General features: G+C 40.6%; 1 protein-coding gene across 3 annotated transcripts in view; it reads right to left on the bottom strand.

Annotated features, from left to right (window-relative positions):
• Hpse2 (heparanase 2 (inactive)) overlaps nt 1-25,690 on the bottom strand; it is a 566,360-nt gene that overhangs the window by 120,235 nt on the left and 420,435 nt on the right. For all 3 annotated transcript variants that reach the window (XM_050149558.1, XM_050149567.1, XM_050149573.1), the window contains 2 exons: nt 14,955-15,061; nt 10,516-10,630 (listed from right to left, as the gene is read on the bottom strand). In XM_050149558.1, coding sequence (XP_050005515.1) covers nt 10,516-10,630; nt 14,955-15,061 — 222 coding nt within the window. The remainder of the gene's footprint in view (nt 1-10,515; nt 10,631-14,954; nt 15,062-25,690) is intronic.

Raw genomic sequence — 25,690 nt, 5'->3', positions numbered from 1 at the left:
GGGGAGGAGGCGGAAATCTTTTTTTTTTAAAAAATAAAAAAATAAAAAAAAAAAAGAGTTCGGTGCTCTATGTTGCTTTCTCTGTTGTGTGTATGTTGTGTTGATGCTTCACAGACTGTGGTTGTGAGTGGCCATGGCATTGAGAAGAGGGCTCTTCTGACTAGGAAGTCACATACCACGCAGCATACACTGCACAGGAAGTAGGAGGTGTAAGTCACTACTAAACGGCCTCTTTATCCATTTTTTCTGCATCTTCTATTATACTGACTTTAATGTCTGGAATAAGAGAAAACAGTGTATTTTGTTCAGTCCTTGCCATGCTTAAATCAAAATCTGAGCTGTAATAGGACATTGCTAACAGTTCCAAGTTAGTCATGGAAAGAGTTAATGATTTACTGAGTTCTGAAAATTGATAAATTCTGGGGTATATTTAAACAACTTAAAGCAGAATTTGTCTACTTGTTCAATTTCCATGTCTTTTTTTTACCATTTCTTTCTAATATTCCATTTGTCCTAATATTTTATGTGTGTATGTGCATGTAAGTATGTGTGCATGTGTATGTGCATGTTCATGTGTGTGTGTGTACATGAGGGTGTGTGTATGCATATGTGCGTGTGCATGTGTGTGTGTTTGCTGAGTACTGAGTCTAGGGTTGTTCTATTTCTATAAAGAAATTTTACTTAAACAAATAGCTACTAAAACAAAAACTGAATTAAGAAAAAAAGCATGTTATCTTTGTTTCTAACAGTCAGTAATTAGGATTTTTTTTTGTTGGTTCCCTGAATCATTATCTATCTGCCTACAAATACAGTATCTTTGATGAAATAACCTTAAATTTGTCTCATTGTGACTCACACCAAAAAAGCCTTCCAACCACGAAAGGGCATTTCCCATTTTCCTCCTTTTACATCTTTGTTTTTTTGTTTCTCTTTCTATACTGATTATTCTAAGTAATTTTTCATGGTCTAGGAAATCTGACCAGCTTAGGCAAGGCATGGCTCTTCTCATTCCAGAGCTGGCCTTGTTCATCTTTATCTGCAGTTGCTTCAAGGGTGGCACAGCATTCTTCTAAACTCAGACACAGCAATACTGAGATGGTTTCTTCTCTGATTTATTTAGGCTTACAAAATTTGCAGTAGCTGTGATCCTTCAGTCTTGTAATCTGGGAAGAATATAAATGGCTGAGGGCAGAGTGGGATTTTCAGTTGCTGCTACTCAGTGATTCACATAATGTGCTGTCATTAGCACTCTGATGGGGCAGACTATGGTTTCCGGGGCTTCCTGGCCATTTATAAACACCACGTGAACGTGTTAGCACCAGCAGGCAGCCCTGACAAGGCCTTAATTGCTCTCACGGGAAAGTCTGGCCACATCTTTTCTGGAGGGAAAAAAAATGTAATATTTAGTTTGCCTTTAGCTTTTTGCAGTCACTTCCTCTCATACTCAAGAATCATGGTTTTCCCTTTTGTTCCTTTAATTTCCTGGCAATTTTATTTTAAAAAAATACATTGATATTTTAGCCATTACTTGACTCTATTTCCATATATCTGTATAAATATTCAAAGATCCTCACCACAGTTTCATTCATGTTATTGTTAATAACTATTGTGATTCACAATTTTATACCTTACCAAGTACCTTAATAAACAATAAAAACACTTAATAATCATTGATTATTTATGATGGGGGAAAGATACACATGCCCTGACTCATCCAACCCCTTGTGACCCCCGAGATAGATGCTGTTCTCGTTGGGGAGGTCACTGATGTTCATTGATGTGTTCTAGTAATTTCAAGAACATACAGGAGGTGACTGGAAAAGCTGGTCAGTCTGATCTCAGAGTCAGTACCTTTATGAAGTAAATTCAAACACTTCCTACTCTCCGACTTCTGCAGTTATCACCCACTTTCGCAGAGGAAATAAAGGCTCACATGACTACTGTGTTGCATTTTGAGCCCCACCTGATTCCAGGCCAGAACTGTTTCTAATTCCCAAAGGGATGAGCCCTCACAACTACTAGTGCGTGTTGCTGATAGAAGGCGCACACTGCACAGCTGATGAACAGACAAAAGATGGGAATGGCCAGTGACATAATCAGAGGAGCCTTATGGCAAGGCGTGAGGGCCAAGGGCTGCCTGCCTGCTCAGTTGGTGCACAGCAAAGGCTCTGATCTCAACAGCCAGGGTTCAGAGGCACAGAGGAGAAAAGAAACAAGCCATGCTCACTGGGCATGCAGCCCGGTACTTTGGCCATTGATGGAGGTAGCCTGAGGCCCAGTGATTGATCCCACAGCCAAGGCTGCCCTTCTCTCAGCAGTAGTTGGTTCCCACAAAGAAGGCTGCACATGGAAAAGTCTTTGTTAGGCCCCTAATGACTGGATAGGATTTCATATCACAGCTGCCCCAAACAGGTACACTTTGCTTCCTTCATGTTCCTGATGGATCCCACGGGAAAGAAAAGAGAGAGAAGAAAGATTACACTAAGAAACAGGTCACAGGGTAGTTTGTCTGGGTTTGTACCTCCCCTGCCACGCCACCTCCAGGTTTGCAGCTTTTGAATTCTTCAATTTTCACACACCCTGTGTGGCCATGGGACAGCAATGAGAAAAACTTTCTGAGATAATTGTTCATAATTCATCTACCATGACTCACTGGAAAATGAGTGCTTCTGTGTCTTTTTTGTATTACTGCTATGTTTAGATGCCCCCCCTCAACTTGCCTTCTGACAGTTAACTTGCCATTTACTGAGGATCCACCTAGGCACCGTCTCTCCCAGAAGGACTTCTGAGTCAGCTCTTGCTGCCTTCATCAGTCTGCCTTTTGTGTTCTTTCCTATTCTTTAAAAATGCATTTGCCATCTTCACTAATCCCACATCAGACAGAGGTCTGATCTTTAAAATATACAAAGAACTCAAGAAATTGGTCACCAAAAGAACACATAATCCAATAAAAAAAAATGGAGTACAGACCTAAATAGAGAACTCTCAACAGAGGAATCTAAAATGGCTGAAAGACACTTAAGGAAATGTTCAACATCCTTAGTCATCAGAGAAATGAAAACAAAACAAGTCTGAGATTCCATCTTACAACTGTAAGAATGGCCAAGATCAAAAACACTGATGACAACTTATGCTGGAGAGGTTGTGGAGAACAGGGAACATTTCTGCATTGCTGGTAGGAATGCAAGCTGGTATAGCCCTTTGGATGTCAGTGTGGCAATTTCTCAGAAAATTAGGAAACAACCTTCCTCAAGACTAATAATACCACTTTTGAGTATATATCCAAAGGATGCTCAATCATGCCACAAGGACATGTGCTCAACTATGTTCATAGCAGCTTTGTTTCTCATAGCCAGAACCTGGAAAAAATCTAATGCCCCTCGATCAAAGAAAAATGTAGTAATTTACACAACGGAGTACTTCACAGCAGAACAAAATAACGACATCTTGAATTTTGTAGGAAAATGGATGGAGCTAGAAAACATTATTTTGAGTCAGGTAACCCAGACCCAGAAAGACAATTATCACATGTACTCACTCATAGGTGATTTTTAAACATAAAGCAAAGAAAATCAGCTTACAAAACCACAATCCCAGAGAATTTATACAACAATGAGAACACTAAGAGACTTACATAGATCTAATCTACATGGGAAGTAGAAAGTAGAAAAAGACAAGATCTCCTGAGTAAATTGGGAACATGTGGACCTTGGGGGAGGTTTGAAGTGGGGAGGGGAGAAGCAAGGAGGGGAGCAGAGAAAATGCAGAGCTCAATAAAAAAATGCTTTTGCCATAGTCCCTATTAACTTATCTATCATCTGTCTGTATCCTGTTGTGTCAGCTCCTTGAGGGCAGATACTGCCTACAGTGTCAACATCCAGCAATATGATGACTAATAAATCCATACGAATGAATGGACGAATATAATACTAAGCTTTATATTTACTTGACTACTTAAAGACCTTAATTAATACACAGCCTTTTAAAATAAAGATCTCCTTTTTCAGATTTTTTTTAAAAAAATTATTGATTACAGCAACTTTACAAATAAGAGGTCTACAAAGAAGAAAAAAAGGTTCCAGTAATTTCCTTGCCCTGAGATATAGCTCCATCTAACAATTTCCTATACTTACATGTGAATGCAAAATCAAAATCTTATGCTTTAAATGACTTTTTCAAGTATACTGACAATGGATCTGGAGGTATAAGGGGGAAGCAGTTCCATCCTCAATTCAATTCAATTCAAAGGGAAACCAGAACCCAAACACACATAACTGATGGTAGAGCTAGGACCACAAATCCTGTCACAGTTTTAGGCTCTAGGCTCTATTGCTCCATGTGAGGTCTCCTATTTGGATGGTTCAAGTCTCAGTCAATCCAGAAACACTGGATATGGGTTAGTGACTCAGTGTTTCTCCTAAAAAAATGGGGCATTAAGTTGATCCTGTACCCATACCTCAGCTACGCTGTGTATAGGGGTACCATATCGAAGGGACATCTTGAAGGGAGAAAAAAAGATAGGTTATTTAACAACTTGTTCTAGAATTTTGTGATAGATAGGTTAACCAAGTGAGCCAGATTGGCAATAGTAAAAGGCAGAGCTTCTTTCCAAAAGTTAAATAACATCTGAACAGTGATGACTTGGCTCAGAATATATTGCTATGGTGACTGCAACCATAGGTTTAATTTCACTATAGTCTACTAAGTTGTACTCTAATCCATGACTGATGATTGTGCTCCCAAGCAGTACACCAAGAGAATGCTCAGTGGATATGCACAGGGCTGTTGAATATTTGTTGTTTCTTATGAAGGAAAACTGAGTGGCGACAGCCCTCAGCTACACCACTGTGCCCAGAGCAGAAATGTTAAGACAGCATGATCCCGCTCTTTGTAGCAGTCCTAATCAGGACTGGCCTGTAATCTTACAAACACACTGTGGGTTACTGGCTCGGCAGATGGAGGACCATGTCTTATCTGTGCATCCACATAATGGTGAGTTCAGAGCTCAGAGCCTTTTCTTTTGTTTTTTAATTACATCTGTGTGAAGACTTCTTTTGCTGTCCTAGCGTGGGAGTTAGGAAGATGCAGACTGGTAATTCCCCATTCCTTTTTCTGAAAGCTCTGTAAATCACACTCTGGAAAAAAAGCGACAAGCTGAATTCCAAGCCTCTCTGCGGAGACGTGCCCGGGACTGGTGGGGTCTGGACTCTGTCCACCGAATGTGCAGATCTCTTCTGCACAAACATCGTCCACTCCCAAGGGAGCCCACGCTGAGTGCCTAGCTGTGGAGACTCACATGTCCCCTCTTTCCCAATGGCAGAACTGTCAGGGAGAGGGCGAGGGAATGACAAAGCAGGGCTGAGCCGAAGCGTGCTCCTTTTCTCAGGAGCAGGAGGAGGGGATGCCACTCTTCTAGCAGGAAAACCAGAAGGAAACAAGGAACGGGGCTGAAAAATGATTTCCTGAAGGGCTGGGGACACAGAACCCGTTCTCATCTGTTCCCTTCCCCTCCTCCAGTCTTCCTCCCCTCACCCTACTTCTTAGCATTTCTTCTGTAAGAGAGAAGTCTTCAGGTCCAGTGGAAAACTGATTAGAGGAACAGAGATGCCCTAGTGCCTCATGTGCTCATGCCTTCTTCTCTACCGCTATCAGTATCTCTCCTCAGAGTAGTATGTTTACATTTTACATTACCTTCCATCAGTGACACACAAAGTCCACCTTTTGCAGTAGGATTTACCTAAAATGTCCATCTTGTGCTTTGGGATCAACATATAAAGTACCCACTATTAAGTATCATTCGTAAAAGCTCCCCCATCCCCCACAAAAAACCTTCTGTATTAGTTTTTCCCTCACCCTAACTCCTAGAAACCACATTTAAAGTGTCTCCCGTCTGATATTGTCTCTTACCTTTGACTGGTGCTACAGGAATGGCCTGGCAGGAGCTAAACTGCACTGCATGAGGCAAAGCTAACTAGGAAGTGGGGAGAGGTGGGATGGGACACGGCCCGAGAAGCCTTGAGGCACAGGGCCTCACAGTTTCTGGATTTACTCAAGAACACCAGCAGAAACAGATAAGAATTTGCTAATAGGATTCTTTCCTGAAATATACTAAGCTCGGTTTGAAGGAACTGGAAGAGAAAATACTTACTTTTCTGGGGGACAAAGTAAAGTGCAGCTCACTAATCTTCCAATCTTTTAACAAACTCTGCTGGAGATGTAACCACAGTGTAAAATCCACAAGTTTTTATTGGCAATGTTATTTGTCAGTTCCACCACTTTCTGACACGGCAACCGATATGATCCTCAAGGTCTAGCTCCGTTGCCCATCTTAGTGGTCAGCCAGAAGTGTCTTTCAGATCATGCCCTGGTTTGGTCTGGTAAATTCTTTCCAGGGGAGACTCGGACACATTCTCTCAGCTGCCAAGTTTCCTACTTATAAGGTGCAGAGGAAAGAGGAAAAGAAAAGCTGGCCACCCTTTTAAGTTTTTTTATGTATGATTTCTTTATTAGAGCTCGATGTTTCCAGAAAGGCAGTTTCCCAGCTCACTTGGGCCTTTGTGTTACATCCATGGAACTTGTTTTAGCATCTTAAAGGCTTATGTGAGCTCTGGGGCCATCAGGTATCAATGGAGGACTTTTGTGCGATGCTTTTAAAGAAAGCCTGGCAGTTATTCTTGCTTATGGAGAATAAATCTATGAAGGTTTGTGTCTTTAATGTCTACATGAACATGGTGTAGGAAGTTACACAGTAGTGTGATAAGACATCCAGGTTGTCCAACCCTGGAACCGAGGCCTGTCTAGCCTTCCAACACCCATCTTTCTCTAGCTTGCCTCCTTCTCTATTCCTCTCCAGACTCAAGACAAAGGCAGAATTTGCCTCAGGCCATGACAAGGACCTCTGAGTCAGCACTATGGGAAATAACGTGGCACAGTAAGAGGAAATAGAATTTTTTTTTCTGATTTGGCATAGTTTATTACAATTAGGATACACACAAAATCATGTAAACTCTATAAAGTAAATGGTTTATCCTCCACTATAACCAAACAGTCGCCACCCCATTTTAACACAGATCTGATTCACAGAAAACAACAGTCGCACAAAGACGGTTACAGTTTTTAAGGAAAGGATTGCTTTTTTGGTCCATATTTTCTATTAACAAACAAAACACATACTTTTTTTCCTCTTTGGCAAAAGAGGTTCAATTCCCCTAGTTAATTCACAAAGCAAACTCAGGGAAAAGAACACTGAGGACGAGGTCCAGCCGAGACTGGGGCTACTCTATGAGTATAATCACATATGGAGGAGAAACCAGCTTTTCACACCGCCAGTTCAGCTACCAGTTCTCCCCTGGAAAAGCTCTACTTAGACATGCGGAAGAACACATTTCAAATGTCTGCTTGTTTTCCAGGGATAATGGAAGTCACCAACACACACTATTTCTGAGGAAAGCTATGAGAAGTAGGCCTTCTGAGCTCAGCTACATTTTTAACCTGGGGTTTAGGAATACCTGACAGTCCCCCGAGCTACAGTTGCTCGGCTACCTTCATTACAAGTTGTGGAGAGAAAGCGTGGGCTGCCTTCGGTCTCAGCACCCTGGAAAGGCAGATTTGCTTGTGAACACTGTGCTTTAATAAATAAAGTTGAAAAACCTGGCAGTCCGAGCTACCATGACTTCTCTGACCTTGGATATTGACTTATTCCTAGAACTTCGGTTTCTTTTATTTTTTTTTCAGAAAAATTAATACAGTCATATTTACCTTGGTAGGCTTTCTTTAGAGCAGTTTTGTTAAACTACATTTATCTTCTATGTCTGTTTTCCATTTCTTATTATACTGCACAGGGACTTGGTCATTTTGGTTTGCCATAGAGATCGACTGCCAGGAAGTATCAATAAGCAAACAGGACAAGATAAAGATGAGTGAATGAAATTTGAATGAAGGAAGGAAAGAAGGAAAAAGTCGGAGTGGCATATTACTGAAACACAAACGAGCACCCTACACCTGTGACTTGGGTAAGATCATCTGCATTGCTGAAAACGGTACTTGAAGCAATGTGTCAGTGTGACCATGGCATCCCTGGTTAAAGCTCACCAGTGATTTTCCTTACTGCTAGGATAAAAGTTCAAATGCATTGATAATCTGACACCTGCCTACTTCATGTCTGTCAAGTCTCCCCCTTCCTTCCATGTCTCAGGTACATGTGATCTTGTGTTTCTGCAGACATGCCAATTTAGTTCCTACTGCGAAATGTTTATGTTAGCCTCTGTTCTGCATAGAAAGTGAAGTGGAGGACACCAGGAGAACATGGTTCACCGAATCAACTAAGCAGGGCTCATACAGTCTCACAGAGACTAAAGAGGCAAGCATGGGAACTGCATGGGTCTGCACCAGGTCCTCTGCATATAATTATGGCTGTTAGCTTGGTGTTTTTGCATGATGGTGCAGGTGTATCTCTGACTCTTTTTTTCTGCACTTGGGACTCTTATCCTCCTATTGGGGTGCCTTGCCCAGCCCACATGTGAGAGCTGTTGGCTTGTTTTATTGTATCTTAATTCGTTATGTTTTGCCATTGTCTCTTGGAGGCTTGTTCTCTTCTGAAGGGGAAACAGGAAGGCTTTGAATTTGGGGGAGAGGGAAGGTTGGGAATCTGAAAAGAGTGGAAGGAGGGGAAACTGTGTTCAGGTTGTGTTGTATGTAAGAAAAAAATCTATTTTCAACTTAAGATAAAAGAACACTAAAACAATAAAGACAATATTAAGAGAGAAAGGGCCAAGTGAGCCAGTTCTAAGCTGACTTTGTTATGAAGACAATAAAATCATGAGCTCTCACTCAACCTCGTTTGATTGCAGTTGGTCTTTTGGGAGGGGAAAAAAAACTGACGCTATCAAGAAATTCCTTCAGCTTGCTGGCTGAGTGCTACTTTAGGATTGAACCTTGTTGAGCCAGTGTGAAACGTGACTAGTCATTGGGATCCCACTTACAGCTTAAATTACACGAGTTACTGGTTATAAAGTCCTAAATACTTTTATTTCAAGGAAAAAAAAAAACAAAAAACAATAAAGAAATAAAATTTCTTCTTCCCCTTTTTTGAAAAACAAAACAAAACAAAACAAAATGAAGAAAGTTGTGTGAAGTCTGCAGATTTGGCTTCTTACCACCAGTTGTCTCTTCACTTCTATGTCATATGCTCAGAAAAGCCTGTCCTGTACATCCATCTAGGAGCCTTCATCATATTCTATTATTTATTTATTTATTTATTTATTTATTTATTTATTTATTTATTTATTGTTGCTTCCTTCCCAACTCATGCTGTTCAAAAATATTTAATAATATTTATTCCAAATAGAAGATATGCTCTATATTTGCTTAATATTTATGCCTTGACTGTTGTTTTCTAATTATTTTGGCTTATTTATATAGATATATGAAAAGAAAACAAATATCCATGGTTCTAAATGGAAAACTCTCTCCCAAGTCCTTCCTACCTCAGATTCACATACATATTTTGAGACTTATTCTTGTTATATGTATAACAACAACTGTGCTAACTGGTTTCAGTTTTGAGACTTGGGAGCGATACTCCTGTGGGCCATACTATTCCTTGTTCTGGACTGGAAGGCCTCTTGTCGTGGGGTTTGGAAGGTAGAAGCAGTGGGGTAGAAATAAAGGGTAGCAAGTGGCAGCAATTGTTCCAGGCTGGCTTTATTCTCAGGACCCTCAAGGCAATAGTAATTTAAGGCACAGGATTCCCTTTCTCTGTCTCACCCTCAGTGACCTTATCAAATAAAGCAGATCAAGCATCTGTAAAGGCAACCACAGGTGTGGTGAAGGAGTCTGACCTTCCTTCAGGACCATGTGATGCTACGTTAGCATATGTTACCCATGTAAAAGAATCATCTGTGTGATATTTCTGAAAACAAAACAAAACAAAACAAAACACAGCTTTTCTGGGCTAACTAAGATTTCTCTGATGATTATGTAGCAGGTCACTCAGAACTCTACCTTGCGGCAAATCTCATCATCACTTAGGGGTCAACATCTAACTCCAAGTGCACTTTAGCCTTAAGAGATGGGCTCCTATTGTATCTGATCTTAGAACACCCCCATCTGCTTTCAACATGCTGCAGCTGACGTTAACTAATGTCTCCTATTAGCGTTAAAAGAAAACAATCTGGAAAAATCCACTCTCAAGCAGAGTTCAAACAGGCCACAAGGAGATGTGGAATCTCAACTGTACAAAGTTTGCTAAAGTAATAGTAATGAATTTATACATTATACACAAATAAATGTGTGTGTGTGTGTGTGTGTCTGTGTAGGTGTGTGTGTGTGGTGGGGGAAGTGAAGCCAAAGCCCATGGAATGGTTCATGAAATCAAAGACAAAAATGCTCTGTCTGATATATGAAAGAGACCGTCAATAACAGAAGGAGAAAAATCCTCCTGGTGTGGAGAAAGGCATGATCAAAAGAACCTAATGATATGGAAACGAGTTGGGAATCTTTCTCCAGCTTACTTACTGGTAACGGGTTAAAATTCTGGTCCACCAGATGGTTATATCCATGGTCAAAAAATGAGTGTCGTATCACAACATCAATACCCTGATTGGCCAGCATTCCTAAAGTGTTTAGCCATCTAAAAAGCAAAAGAAAAAAAGCCACATCAGCATATTTAAAATGGCATTTTACAAGAATTGAATATATCTACAACTCACAAATAAACACTACCCCCTCCCCCAGGCACCACCATCTTTATTTGATGCTTTAAAAGGGAAAAATTTTAGGTGCTGGACATGAAGCTGTAAGAGATCGCAAAGATTTTCAAATCTAATCTCTTTATTTTACAGGAAAAGAAACTGAAGTCTGAGGGAATAAAATGAATTGTTCATGGTCATAAAGTTATCACAGCTTATGACACATTTTACTTCTGGAATACTAACAAATGAATGCCATGACCACTCATAAGCCTACTGTGTCGTCCCTGGCCACAAACATGCAACCACAAGATTTCATGGTGCAACCTGCATCCTCGGTCTCCTCAGTCTGTAACAGGATTCTAACTACATAAGCCAACAGCCTTGTCATTTGGTTCTCTCATGCATCACTGTCCCAGTCAATGTAATTGTGTTTTTCTCAACACAACACTAAACGATTCAGAGATTACCTGAATTACCTGTTACCTTCTCATATGTGATGCCTACATTGACCACACACTTATCCTTGACTATGCTGAGTTTACACCACATGCAAAATTCTGCTTTCTAGGTTCTTCCCGAACTCCCTGCTGACTCTGCTTTGTTGCAGACACATTTAATTTATTCACCAGTTTGTTTCTCTCTCTGTATTGCCATTGCTGAAATCTCGTCTCATATTCGCTCTTACCTCAAACTTCATTTTCTACAGGTCTAAGTTGCACAAACCACTTTTGAGTAGTCAAGAGAGCATGCTCCTTTGTACTAACCCAAATCTTCACACATGTTTTTAACTCCTGCTTAGCATTTCCTACCTACCCTCCTCTAACTCATTTCTTTCCGTTTGCTAAATTCCTTACCATATTAAGCAAGTGATCTTTTCTAAAAGCTGGCATCCAAGTCAGAAAATTCACCTTCTGCCTTCACAGAGTTCTTTATTTGTGCCCTCAGCCAGCATGGCGGATGGTGAGCAGTCACCTATCTCTCTACTGTTCCCCACCAGTTACAGGTCCTCAGTCATGCAACATTTGAACTTAGACTCAGAACACCCGACACAGTTCCTGGCATGTTGTAGGTACACAGCAGTGTTTAGGTTGACATTTATCTGGATAAAATTAGATTCTAGGAACTTTGGAAATCACCATTCAGCACATGGGAAAAATTACACATAGTTATGATTTCCCAAATCTGAAACCATATGGAGCTCTAAACCCATGACTTCTAGAATTAAGTTTTTTCCTTACTGGAATAAAGATCATTTCTAATTCTTATATTATGAATAAATAATGCTTACATTTTCAAATCTTTTTTACATTTACAATTTTATTTTATTCTTATAAAAATGAACACATTTACTGACAATTAGAGTTACAAAACCAAATCCCAAAGCAAAGCAAAACACAAAAACAAAAGTTTTAAATAGAGAAGCGTCTGTGTACAACACAGCAGAATCTTGTGTTAGTTTTGTCACACTGGGACACTGCGACCAGAGCACTGAAACTACTTTGGAAATATCACATGGCAAAACTACTTGCCTTTATTATTGTCATTAGTTTGGTTAGCCTGTGAACCAGGATAATAGGTTCAGCTCTTGCTTTGCTCCTGAGGCACTGTAGCAAATGGATTAGCAAAGGATGCCCTGTGCTGGATGCAACACGGCCTCTGGGTGAAAGTCACCTAAGTCATAACTCTCACCATGTTCAGAAAGTACAAATGTTGTGGTCTGTTTTGTTTTATTCATTAATATTTATCCATGAAAGCAAATATGGAGTTTCCTCATCTAGAAGATATAAAATCCGAGGAAATGCATATCACATTTTGCATGAGCTCCTCCATCAGCACCATCTGCACAGCAACACAGGACAGTCTCTTGGTGTTTTGTGTATGTACATTGCTGACTTATTCAATAACTATTCTCCCATTTCATAAGTGTTTATTGAATACCTACTACATACTATTGCATGCTGCTAGATGCTGGAGACATGGCAGCCTATCAAGATGAATTCACAGTATTCCAAAGAATTTGAAGACTGTCAGGGTAGCACTATCCTTGAGTCTCCATTAGCAGAGAATTCTGATTCATGCATACATTTGCATATGCCCTAGGAAGCTCACAGTTATGTGATATATTTGAAAAGTCCTGGGAAAATGCCACCTTTCCACATGCTTACTGGCTTCCTAAGGCTTCTTTGAATTCTCTGCCCCTATCATATTTTTAGGAAAAACTATCCCTTCATGAACACAGCACATTGCTGTGTGTTGCCTGTAGAGCTAAGATGGGATGGATGACAAGGTAGGAAGAGAGAAGACCAGGAGCAGAATGAACCAGGTTTGTCTCATCTCTGTGAAGTAGCACTGATAATTTGAACTACAGTCCAAATGTCAACAATTGTGTTCATTGCAAAGTCCATGTAGAGCTCTATGGCTATCTGGCTGATGTTCATGCAAAGGGAGGTCTCTGTTCAGCTGCCTCCATCAAGGTCTGTAGTACTTTTCATTTCACACCATTCCTTAAAGGGAAGAGAATTCAGGAAAACATTCAATACAATTGGGCTGCTTGCTGGACCTCACAGCAGAATCATTTGGCAACAGCTAAGGAAAAGCCATTCCCAAGCTGATTCCAAGGGGACCCCATAGTACTGGCTGCCAACCTGGCTTCTCCCCCTTGCAACTGGATTCATATCAAACTAGTGGGGAGTAAATTATAAGAGAAGGCTCTTAGCAGTACTGCATTAAATGCTGATTCACTCCATCATTCATTTCAGCCATGTTTATTGGATGTCTCTGTGAAACACAATGTTAGATGCTGAGATTATAAACATGGAAGACCCAGAGTAACACCATGAATTACACTGAGCAGTTATCTCTGTGAATGTTTGACGTGATTCCATCTGAAAATGCCAGCTGCTTGGCCGTCCTGATCCGTTCTTCACAAATGTGTTAGTGAAGCTGTTTCGATGGAAGGGAACGTCATCTGTCTAATTAGGGACAGCTGTTAGTAGCAAAACACACAGCTGAGGGCAAAGCTACAGTTCATGCTTTGCTCAGCCAGAAAGCCAGGGCCAAAAGACTACAATGAACCAGGAAAAAAAATAACTTGGTTAGTCTCTAGTTGTGAGAGTTTTGTGCTGGCTACATGACACTGGAAAGCCAAGCAGAGCTGTATGCTTCTGGCGCAAGTCATCTCCAGGCAACTACAGTAGCCTTCAAGTTCATTTTCTCATCCCTTCCAAGATCCTGCACATAACACTGACAAGGTCTTACTTTAAAGATGCTCATCAGATTATCTCTCTCTTCTTTGAAATCCTCAGTGGCTTGGTATGCGCCCAGAACAAGGCCTCATTTCCTTTACATGGTTTTCAAGCCCCTCCATGAACTGGTGTGAACTCTCTTCATGGTCTCAGCCTTCAGTCCACCCCTGCTGAAACAAGGCTTTCCTCACAGCAGGCACTGCTCCTCTGCGACTGCCTTTCTGGTAACATTTCTTCAGCCTGAGGTACCAGAGCACTCTTTCCATGTCCCACACAAGTGCCATTTTCCCCTTAGACCTTTCCTGACAATTCCACTCAGGGAAATTTCTGTATTCCTTTGCAAGCCCATCTCCATCTGTGGGGGATAGAAAGGGAAGCGGTCTACTGTCGCAGGGAAAAGGCTGGACTCTGAGCAGGCCGTCTGGGTTTGGGTCTGATCATTGCTACCAGCCAAGCTGCCTGGGCGAACTTACTTTAACTCTGCCCTTCAGCTTCTTTGGTTGTGATGAGAGGACAATAGGAGCCTCTGATTCATGGGCTCACCACAGAGACAAAAGCATCTATCTCACTGGTTGTCACAATATCAAAGCATCTCAGACAGTACCTGCTTGGCCCCTGGTAGATCCAGTATACTTCAAAGACTTATTATAGCATAATTATTCTTTGCAATGTAGTTATCTCTCATACTAGTCCCTCTAGTCATGTTTCTGGAGGACAAAACCATGCCTCCAAGAACCATGGTAAAATGCAGCTGGGAGAGCATATGGTATTGACTCTGTGGTTTGAACTATGACTTACTCGAGATGTCATCTGTGCTCTGATGCTTATGTCTGACAAAATGTTAGTAGCTGGAGAAGTGACTAATTACTGTTTGTGAAGTGGTTAAAGACTTCCACAAATGAATAGATGATAAACTTTCCAGTGGAAAGAAGCTTTGCCTTGTGACAGGAAATGAGTGTGTTATGGTTTCACTGTCTTTTCCTGGAAGGTCCTGGGAGTGAAAACATGAATTACTTACAAGAATCCTGCAGCATAGGAATCTGACAGATTGTTTGTGCCTCCAGCTGAGGTGGTCACCACGCCTTCGAGCCAAATTTTCTTTCCTGGAGTGTATGTATTGACCACCTGTTCACACAACAAAAGCAGAGGGGGACAGATGAGGTTTGCAAAGCTGTTCCCAGATGAGAAGCACTGTCACTCCCTAAAGGAAGTGTCTCTCATTCCCTGATCCCAAGTGGTCATGGACATGTGTATCTTACTTTCCTTTTACAGGAAGACCATGCAGAGAGAAGAGGTGGTCTGCTGTGGTGGCTGAGAGGCTGTCTTTGGAGCAGACCGCCCGGAAGGCAGAGCGAGCTGCCACATACAAACAAAAGCATTAGTGTTCCCACATGTTCATTTTTCTTCTTAAATAAACCAAGTGATGGCGTGATAGAACAAATTTGTGTTCTAGAGTGTAAGACGACTTTAGGGATGTTGCAGCCCTCACTGGAAAAGGTGAATCATATCATGTTTCTCTGTGAACAGGTGCTGAGAAGCAATGATTTTCAGGACCACATTACACTTCTGTAATAAAGCACACCATCTATGTATCAGAAGTCACTATCCATGAAAGGAGAGAAAAATGTTTCGGGGAAGTGTGTAATGAGCATGGCATGTATATTGCACCATATTTTGAAGACAACTGAAGTAAAGATGAAAAGTCCCTGACCCACTGGTCAGATCTGCACAGGGAACCACAGCTGCATGCCTTCCAAGCAGAGGCAAAGCCATGTTAAAATGTGTCCCTCTGAAGTTTTGAAATTACCCAGTCTCTGTTCTCCAAGTTGCAGGTTGGCCAAACTATTCAGATCAGGGTGCAGATACCCTGGAAAGCAATCAGACAGTTCTGTATTGGGTAATACTAGCAGCTTCTGAAAGTACAGTCTGTGCTGCAAGCTTGTCTATAGCTAGTTCATTTTAGGAAATAGTAACTAGCAGGAATGTTGTCCTATAGGACTGAAACAAGGAAAAGACAAAAGTAGGATATGTTTTTAAATTCGCAACCAGTTCTGGTGACCTGTACTCAACATCATAGGAATTTTGGCAAAAGTCTATATAATCCTCAAAACTGTCTAACTGTCCCTCAAGGTAATAAAATGGGGAGTGGTTATCTCGTGATTACTATCTCCTGATGGTCAAGAGTAGCCTAATGAAGTTATTTCTCCCTTTATTTCAAGTATAGCTCTGAGAGCTGAGCATATTCCCCAAATATTTGTTGCCTCTGTCTAGAGAAATCCCAGAGAAGGAATAAGAAGCAAGTTTCTTCTGAGTTACACTAGCATCAGGCTCTGGCTGCTGCTACAACAGTTAGGATATGAAGAAAGACTGGAGGATACCAGGATGCACAAGGGAGGCTGGTGAGGAATATAGTGCATGTAGATAACCACTAACTCCTCTCCTAGACACGCTCACTAAAGCCATTCTTCGTTAGGTTTCTAAAGAGTATGAGGAATCACCATGTCACTGTCAGTGGCAGGTGTCCATAGCGAGAGGACTGAAACACAAAATGTATTCAGTGCATAATATGAAATCTAGGCAGCAGTTGGAGCAAACAATTCAACATAAATTCAGAAGCACAGATATGCTTTAAAGTTTCAGTGATAAGTTAAAAAAAGAAAGTAACATAGTAAGATATGTGGTATGGCACTATTTATGTAACCATTTATTATACAATAAGGAGCAAAGACATCTGTTTTAAGGATGGGTCAAACATATAATGAAGACACAATGGAAGAAAATAGAACAGAAACAGGATTTTTGTGAACTGATGATAGGTTTGCTTTAAGTTGAGGTTGAATATACTATAGTACCTTAGGGCTCCCAGAAAGAATATATGTAGATGTATTTTATGAATATATATATACACAAATATACAATATGAGATATGTTATACATGTGACCAAACTCATAGGAAAGCATCAGCAAGTGTATTTGGAGACCTCTTGTTCGCTTCCTGCCATCCAGATGTGAAATAATTACACAGAAACTATATTATTTGTAATACTGTTTGGCCAATAGCTTAAACATATTTCTGTCTTACACTTACATCTTAAATTAACCCATAATTCTTGTCTATGTTAGCCAAGTGGTTTGATACCTTTTATCAGTGAGGCAGTCTCATCTTGCTTTCTCTGTGTCTGGATGACAACTGCAGATGGACTCTTTCCTCTTCCCAGAATTCTCCTGTTCTCATAACCCGCCCCCCCCCCCACTTCCTGCCTGGTCACCCTGCCTAAACTTCCTGCCTGGCTACTGGCCAATCAGACTTTTATTAAACCAATACGAAGTGCTGTGGGACAATGATCTTGTACCCTGTCACTTATATTGTATTGTATTCATCTCAGAAACAAAGATCAGGATTGGTAGATTATATAATAGACTTCAATATATAATATAATAGATTTCACCCAGAAGTGGTGAAATCACCTAGGTAGAATATTTTTTAAAAATAGGATAGAAAGATTTAAGGATTTCATTAAAAAACACTGAGGCATTTTCAAATACTTTAACACTTCAACAAACATTAAGTGCCTGCTAAATGCTAAGCAGACCTCTGGGGCAGGTGTGCTGTCACTGACCTATTGTCATCTGCAAGGAGACTAACAACAAGGAAACAAGCAAATATCGGGAATTCAGGTGATAAGAAGAGCCAGGAAGAAAACAAGACAATAAAATGCTAGGTAGGAGCTTGTCAGGAATGAGAAGGATGCTTTAGAGAGTGGTTCGTGAAGAGCACTCTGCAAAGCTGCATCTGAATTGAGACTTGGTTAAGAGGAAGCCAGGACATTAATGTTCTCAAAGGAACAGCACAGAAAAAGATGTGAGGTGAAAACAGGACCATTGCCTGTAGCACCAAAAGAAGGCCATCTGGAGTACAGTACTTAAAGAGACGAAAGACTGGACAAATGAGGTCAGAGAAGAAAGGAGGGTGCTTTCATTCTGAGTGTGATGGAGGCTATTGGAGGGATTTAAGCAGGAGAGGGGTCTGATCTGACTTATGTCAGATCATTGTAACTGCTATGAGGTCATACATATGTCTTAAAAGGATTGTAAAACCTGTAACATGATATACAAATTAAAGGTTCTGTTATTTCTATGAACACTTTGAGCTTTAATGTCTTTATACATAGATGGAATAATACCTGACAGGATTGTACTAAGGATCCCAGCTGTTTGACAAAGAATAAATAACACGAGGCCAATGACAGGATAATCCTGAGCTAGTGGAATGGGATGTGGACCCAGAGGGTGAACACAGATTTATAAGAGCCCTTTAAGATGATGCATGCATTCAGAGAACTAGTCCAGATATTCCTACAGTTTGGCAGGGGGATTCTGAACCATTCATGATGCTTACAGGAAGCCTTGAACTATGATTTGTTTGAGAGCAGGGAAACCCAGTCATCTTTTCTTTCTTTCTTTCTTTCTTTCTTTCTTTCTTTCTTTCTTTCTTTCTTTCTTTCTTTCTTTCTTTCTTTCTTTTCTTTCTTTTTTTTTTTTTTTGGTTTTCCGAGACAGGGTTTCTCTGTGGTTTTGGAGCCTGTCCTGGAACTAGCTCTTGTAGACCAGGCTGGTCTTGAACTCACAGAGATCTGCCTGCCTCTGCCTCCTGAGTGCTGGGATTAAAGGTGTGAGCCACCACCGCCCGGCATCTTTTCTTTTTTTATATTTATTATTTTTCAATTGTGTGTGTGTGTGTGTATGTATGTGTGTGTATGTTTGTGGGGGGGGTTATGCGTATGAGGATGCAGATGCCTGTGGATGCCTCTGGCCTTTGATCTTCCTGGAGTTAGTTACAGGCAGTAGGGAGCTCTTTGATGTGGCTGCTGGGAACTGAACTTGAGTCCTCTGGTCCAAGAGAAGTACTTGGTCTTAATTACTTAGCCATCTCTCTACCACACCTTTCAATCTTATTTTCTTAAGTGTATAGTTTCTTTAAGAGTACCTGGCACAGAAATGGGGCTTCACTGAAAATAGGGCTCTAGTCACACATAGGGCGTGATATAATACCAGACCTGCCCTTGTATTAGCTCACGGTAAATTCACTCTTGAAGGAAACTGTATGTCTTAAGAAACGGTGATTAAACAAGTCAATGATTCAAAAGTCATGTGTTGCTTGCAAATACAAAGTCAGAGATTAGTAAAAATAAAGACGTGCAAGGAAAACCTGTAAGAACACGCGAGACCGAGGCTAGAACGCTGCTTATTTATTCACTTCGTTGTAGCTGAGAGGAAAAGAGAAATCCTGACACTTGCAGCATGTGACTTATACATGACACCCACCAAACTCTTAAAAGGTAAACTATCATCCAACAAGATTTGAATGTCCAAGACCTTTATGAAGAACTGTTATGATGTTCTGACAGTGAAAATTCAAGGAGGGCCACTCCCAGCTACTTTGTGAGCAAGTTCTCTGCCAACACTTGGAAGCTGAAAGTGGTATACTGAACTTGGAGGGGTAATTTGCATGAGATAGTTTTATTTCAGAGTTCAAAGCACCCTCTTTTAAATGAAGATATGACTCCAAAAATGTTTGAAATTATAAAAAGTATGCATACATGATCCTACAAAGATCACTGATACAAAAAAACAAAAGTTAATCTTTATTTTCTTCTGAATGTAGAGAGAACTGAATGAAAAAAATATTTCCTTTTTGTTCTCAGAGCTAAGGATACAAAACACAGGGTCACCTTTCATGGTCACCTGGGTTCAGCCTCAGCTAGTTCTTCCGCAGCATTATGATTGGTGAGGTAGTATTTAGTGGTTGTTAATGGCCTGGGCTCCGGTGACGGAGTCCTGCCTTTCACCCTGGCCTTACTGTCTATTCACCGTGTGACCTTGAATATTTAAAATTACTTCCTTGTATTCTAGTGTAGAATAGAATGTCTACCTCAGTGTATTTATGCTTTAACTAACTGACATTTGTAAAAAGAACTTAAAAACAGGTCCTGGTGTATAGTAAGCACTTAATTCCAAGTATTTTCTGGATTTCTCTCCTTGTTCAAGGTACCTGAATTTGTGTTTGAGAGATTTAATATCAGCACTGATTGCTCTTTCCTCAGATAAGTAACTTGGGTTAATGGATAATATCTCAGATAAATATTAAGCACTAGGAGAGAGCAGTTTAGGATAAAACACACATGAATAATCCACACAAGCATAACTAGCATATATATGTATATGGAGTTTAATTAGAAAATACTCAACCACTTTCAGCATAAGCATCCTGTTATCCACACGAATGAAAACTGCACAGTGAGGTAAAACTTGGATACAAACTAAAGCAGTTATCTGACTAGGGAAATATTCCTAAAGGCACTTAGGAATATTGTTGAAAGTTCAAGGAGTCAACAGGAATGAGCAAATGTTTTCTATGCCTTTTCTGTTGAGGACATGGGAAATTTGGTGAATTGGGAATCTTCCAAGAACAGAGAAGGCCAGCATGGTGAAGTGTGGTGGTGGTATGGATGCTGATGCTGGGTGCTGGTTGACCTTGAGGAGAAAATCAGCTTGGGCTGACCAGGAGAAAAATCAAACAAACAAAAAGGAAAAAAAAAAAGAAAGAAAAAAAGAAAAAAATAAAAAAAAAAACAGAAAAAGCAGATGGAACCAGCTGCAAAATTCCCTTAGAAAATGAAACTCTAAGAAACCAAGGGCTATAGTTCACCACTGCGGTTTTCTGAGTAAATATGATTCTCCCTGTGCTGGAGAGAGAAAAGGAGAGGTCTCTGGGAAGTGAAGGGCTCTGGTGAGAAATGATGTGCCAGTGAAGGTTACTCTAAGGGTAGCCCTAGTGAGCATAGGAGGCAGGCTGCCCAGCTCCCTCCCAGCTCTTTGTTCCCCAAATCAGCCCAGGCCCCTGTGGTCAAAGCATCTGAGGCACCCAGAGAAAAGCCCAGTAAGCGGCATCAGTTGCTCTCTCTGTGTGCTAACGGCAGAGAGGCAGAAGGGTAGGCTTTCCAGATTCTATCTCTTACATTTCCGAGACATGGACTGAATGAGAATGTTTGGTTATACGGACACACTGAGGTGGGGGTGGGGTGGGGGAGGGAGAGAGTAGAGAAGAGGTGTGAATGTGGGGGGGGGTGGGGAGAGCACACTTAGGAAAATATTTTTGATTTTTCAAAAATAAAATAGGAACATAGCCATTTACGGGGCACACTTTCAAAGCTCGTCTTCCTCTTCCTGTGGTTCCTTGATATCCTGCCTCTAAAGCTGTAATCTAAGTCTTTGAAAAGACTCCTGAGGACCTGGCTTCAGGCGCTGGCTGTGCGAGAGATGGTAGCATTGCTGCAGCAGACATGTTGTTTATGGTTATCCAAACCAACACCTTTCTTAATGAGAAAGGAAGCAATAAAACAGGAACAGTGGACAGGCCAGCTGGGCTAATCAGCCCTGGCAGGGGGCCCACCCTCCAAAAGAAGCTGGAGCCCATTAATTCCAGGATCTCTTGGACTTGGGAGCCAACCTTCCCCTGAACTTCACAAGAGCAGTTGCTCTCTACCCAAAGCGAGCCTCCTATACTGCTGGTCACAAAGGACTGCTTTTAGGAAGTCTCTTCTTCTCGGTCTTTTCAAACACCATTTAATATATATATAGTGTGTGTGTGTGCACATGCATGTGTGTGTGCTACCATGTGCATGTGGAGGTCAGAGGACAAGTTAAGGGAGTCAGTTCTCTCCTTTTGAACAAGTTGGTTCTAGGGGCTGGACTCAGGTGCAAGTTTTGGTGGCAAGCGCCTTTACCCATTGAGTCATCTGGTTGGTCTTCAGTAAGCTCCTTATACCCTACCTGTGTGTAAGGAGGTACACACACCTTGCATTTCAGCAGTCTGGACTTTTCACTGTTTGTGAGTTGTCAAGGTGAAATCTTGATATTGTTTGTTTTGTCCACTCTTTGCGTGTAATTATTGATTTGACGCTACCAACTTTACTGGAAGAGGAGCAGATAAAGTTGACTCTTCCTCCTCTCTGTTCCTTTCTGAGTTTGGACCTCACAATTTCTTTCTCTTCCTGTTGTTCTCTTCTTTCTTTTCTGGACTAGCCTCCACTCTGCAGCCCTTGGTTAACTTTGGGATCCCTCCCCAGTTTCTCATTGCATTGCCAGCAGTGGGGAGCAACCATTTTTTGTTGTTCCTCACTGAGAAAGAGGTCTGTTTGATCACAGAGAGATGAATAATAAGCAGAACAATAAATAACTTGTATCTGATCTTACTGCAATTGGTGACTGTGGACTACAGGTTAGGACTTTGACTGCTTTATTTATGATGGTATTTACCACCACACATAACCAGTGCTTAGCTACCCATTCTCCATTCCTTCCCCGTAAATCCCATGCAGGATGGTCTTACTGCTTTAGAAAAATGTCTTATACTTTTGTTGCTTGTTTTCTTTCACCTGCCCCTCTCACCCATGCTCTCTGTTAGTTTTTTTCCAGGATTATTTAAAATCATTTTCTTTATGAAATAAATAGTCCTCAACTCCAGGAAGTTCCTTTTTTTCCAAGTTCCAAAGTTTTTGAACCTATCTCTGATTTTGATCTTATTGTGCAAAAATGTAACTTTATATATTTCTCTTTTTTCATGTCTCACAGATTTCTTGGTAATGATTTACTCAGCAAATGAAGATATTTTTTGATGAAAAGACTAAGTTTCAAAGAAGACAACTAACAACCCGCAGCTAGCAAGGGCAGATACCACATATCCGCAGCTTCAGTTTATAGCTCTGTTACCTTCTGATGCAATTTTGCTACTTGAGTAGAACCACAAGACTTTGCTTGCCTAAGCTGCCTCCATATTTAAAATGTTCTTCTTAAGTTAGATAAGCTGGGCTTTTCTGAGCGGATTCACTCCAACATCTCAACACATTCCTCTTATTTATGCTGTCTGTTGTCTATGTCATTTCTTTCTATTCTCTTTCTCCTACAGAGTACCATATTTGCCCAGTTTTTTTAATTTATTAAAGATTTCTGTCTCTTCCCCACCTCCGCCTCCCCTTTCCCTTCCCCTCCCCCAATCAAGCCCCCCCCCCCCATCAGCCCAAAGAGCAATCAGGGTTCTCTGCCCTGTGGGAAGTCCAAGGACCACCCTCCTCCATCCAGGTCTCGTAAGGTGAGCATCCAGACTGCCTAGGCTCCCACAAAGCCAATACGTGCAGTAGGTTCAAAAACCCATTGCCTTTGTTCTTAAGGTCTCAGTAGTCCTCTTTGTCCACTATGTTCAGTGAGACCTGTTTTAACCCAGGCTTTTTCAGACCCAGGCCAGCTGCCCAGGTTTTTGTATTCGAATGACTTCTTAGTCTGTTTCAGTGATATTTTTGGGATTTAAGATTTTACCCTCTGTTCTTATCCCAAATTAAAGAAAAGAACAACTGAATGAAATTGAGACAACAAATATTAAAATAAGAACACATAGACAAGATGAAGTCAGTTAGGAAGCAGTGCCACTTTGTGCATATGAAAGAAAATAAGGAAGAATATTCCAGAGTCCTAAAGCAATGAGAAGTGATAGTGAAGACAGAACAGAAAGAAGTTACTGGCTGCTCCCTTTCCCCATCCTTTTCTCTGACTAACCAATATTTTAGCCTACTGAATGCTTTGCCACTCAAAGCCAGACCCCACCAATATCAGTAGTGATTTTATTCTGGTCAGGACAAGCACTACAACCCTCTTCCTTCCATGCTGAAATGTTGCAAGATCTCAAGTTGCCACCTCTACTGAGGATGCTTTTGACTCTAAATGGCTATTCCCCCAACCGCCCACAGGTGGCTTGTCCTTCCACATTGCCATTTCCTCCCACTGTCCTTCTCTACAGAACGTGTATGGAGCGCAATGCATCAAAGTCAAGTCTTGAAAAGCCTTGTTCCCTTCCACCATCACTTGTCTGACATCACAAAAGCTTTAATAGTCTCATCCAAATCTCACTTCCAAGGCAGTCACCTCATATCAACTAATTGTGGGGTCACACTGGTGTTCTCTCACTAAGAACGCTGCTATATTTCTTTGAAAACTTTTCTAATCCTGGGTGGTTAGAAAGAAATTTTGCATAGGCTACAAAAGAAATGGTTAATAGATGTTAAATTTAGAATAGTGTAATGGCTGACCATGGGTTTAGTGAAGTGGGCCTGAGTTTGAACTCTCTTTTTACTACTTAGGAAGATCTGTAGCCTTGAGCAAGTTACAATAGATTAGTAATGCATGACTGACATTTGCAACCAAAAGGTAACATGTTTTGTAAAATAGTAATCTATCTTTCACAATTTAATGCTTTTGAAATCAGAGTGTTTACATAAGCATCATCAACTGAAACCTGCCTGCAGTTTACCCCATTTGCTTCTAGCTGTTATTAAGCTAATGGTGTAGTCTATAAATACCTGTGTCTAAAAATCAAAGCCATTAAAGTTAATAAAATGGCAAGGATGAAAACCTTGAAACCTTGGCACTCTTCTGATCAGTGCCTTTTGGGCTAGCTCCTTCTATAATACCATTAGTGCCTCCCGTGAAGGGCAAACGCTAATTTCTCCTAGGTCATGCTTTTCCATCTGCACGGACGGAACACGTGGCTCACACTGGCTCATTTACTTGGGGATCACAGAGCTTAAGCGGCTAAATCCGCACTTTCACAGGCAGCTGTCAGTGTCCTAGAAAAAACCCACTATGGTGTTCACAGACCAATGTCTCTAAACTTTGCAAAGTGGCTTTGCTTTCTTTCTCTTAAAGAGGTCCCTACTGTATAAGATATAAGGACCATAATATTTGGGTCACCCAAGTCACTAATGTGGTGTACTTTGTATTTGCGGTTCTCAGTGTACTCTTCCTTTGTTGTGCTTTCTTGGCTTGTGTTTCCATTCTTCTTCACTGATAGCTACTCTTGAGAAGGTATCTTCTATTTAACACTTAATATCTTAGTGTGGAGTTCAACCAGGGTAGCTGTCATCTTGCTAGGTTGCTTAATATTTCACATAATATTCCTGAAATGAAATAAAATAGTGTTTTCTAAAACAGAATTATCTGATATTTAGAAGCAGATTGCACTGCTATTTGGAACTCAAAGATAACACATAAATGACACACTTCTGCCATGCCTGTGTATGGACATAACTCACAGGGGTCTCTACATTAATTTACTTATCTCCAGAACCACACTATGAAGTTAGCAGTTGACTAAACTTTCGATGTGAATGGCAAAGGTTACTTCTTCGCTACTTTGATTTTATCTTGGTCATCCATCCCCAGTTCCTTTGTGTTTCCATCTCTCCAATATTTATTGAATATCTGCCAAATGCTACACACTGGGACAGTATAGAAAAGATTCAGCATTGTTAAATGATAGAATGAATTAAAGACTGGTTTCATAAACACTGATTTTTATGGTGATAACTACCATTCTTATCTTATTGATGTTTATATTTTCTAGTTTTTCTCACTAAAGAATAACATTATCATTATTACCCCTTTAATTGTGCTTATATTTTGTCATCTTCAAAAGTAACTAAATTTGTTGGTATATTAAAAAGTGTACAGACTGAAAAACTGGAAGTTTCACTGACAACAAAAATTTCTTTCTGTATGTTTATTAATTTACCATAATTATTATCTACCTTACTTCCATGACCTTACATTTAAGATACATGAGAAGCAGCATAATATCATTGTATTTATTTAGACTTCAAAAGAGTTGACCTTTCTTGGAGAAGGGTGGCCACTTGTTGGTTC

This window comes from Alexandromys fortis, unplaced genomic scaffold (assembly GCF_014885135.2).
Source record: "Alexandromys fortis isolate MF-2015 unplaced genomic scaffold, M_Fortis_MF-2015_v1.1 scaffold_16, whole genome shotgun sequence".
In the NCBI taxonomy this organism is placed as follows: Eukaryota; Metazoa; Chordata; class Mammalia; order Rodentia; family Cricetidae; genus Alexandromys; species Alexandromys fortis.
Note: the sequence above shows the minus strand (reverse complement) of the source record. Positions and strands in the feature narration are given on the sequence as shown.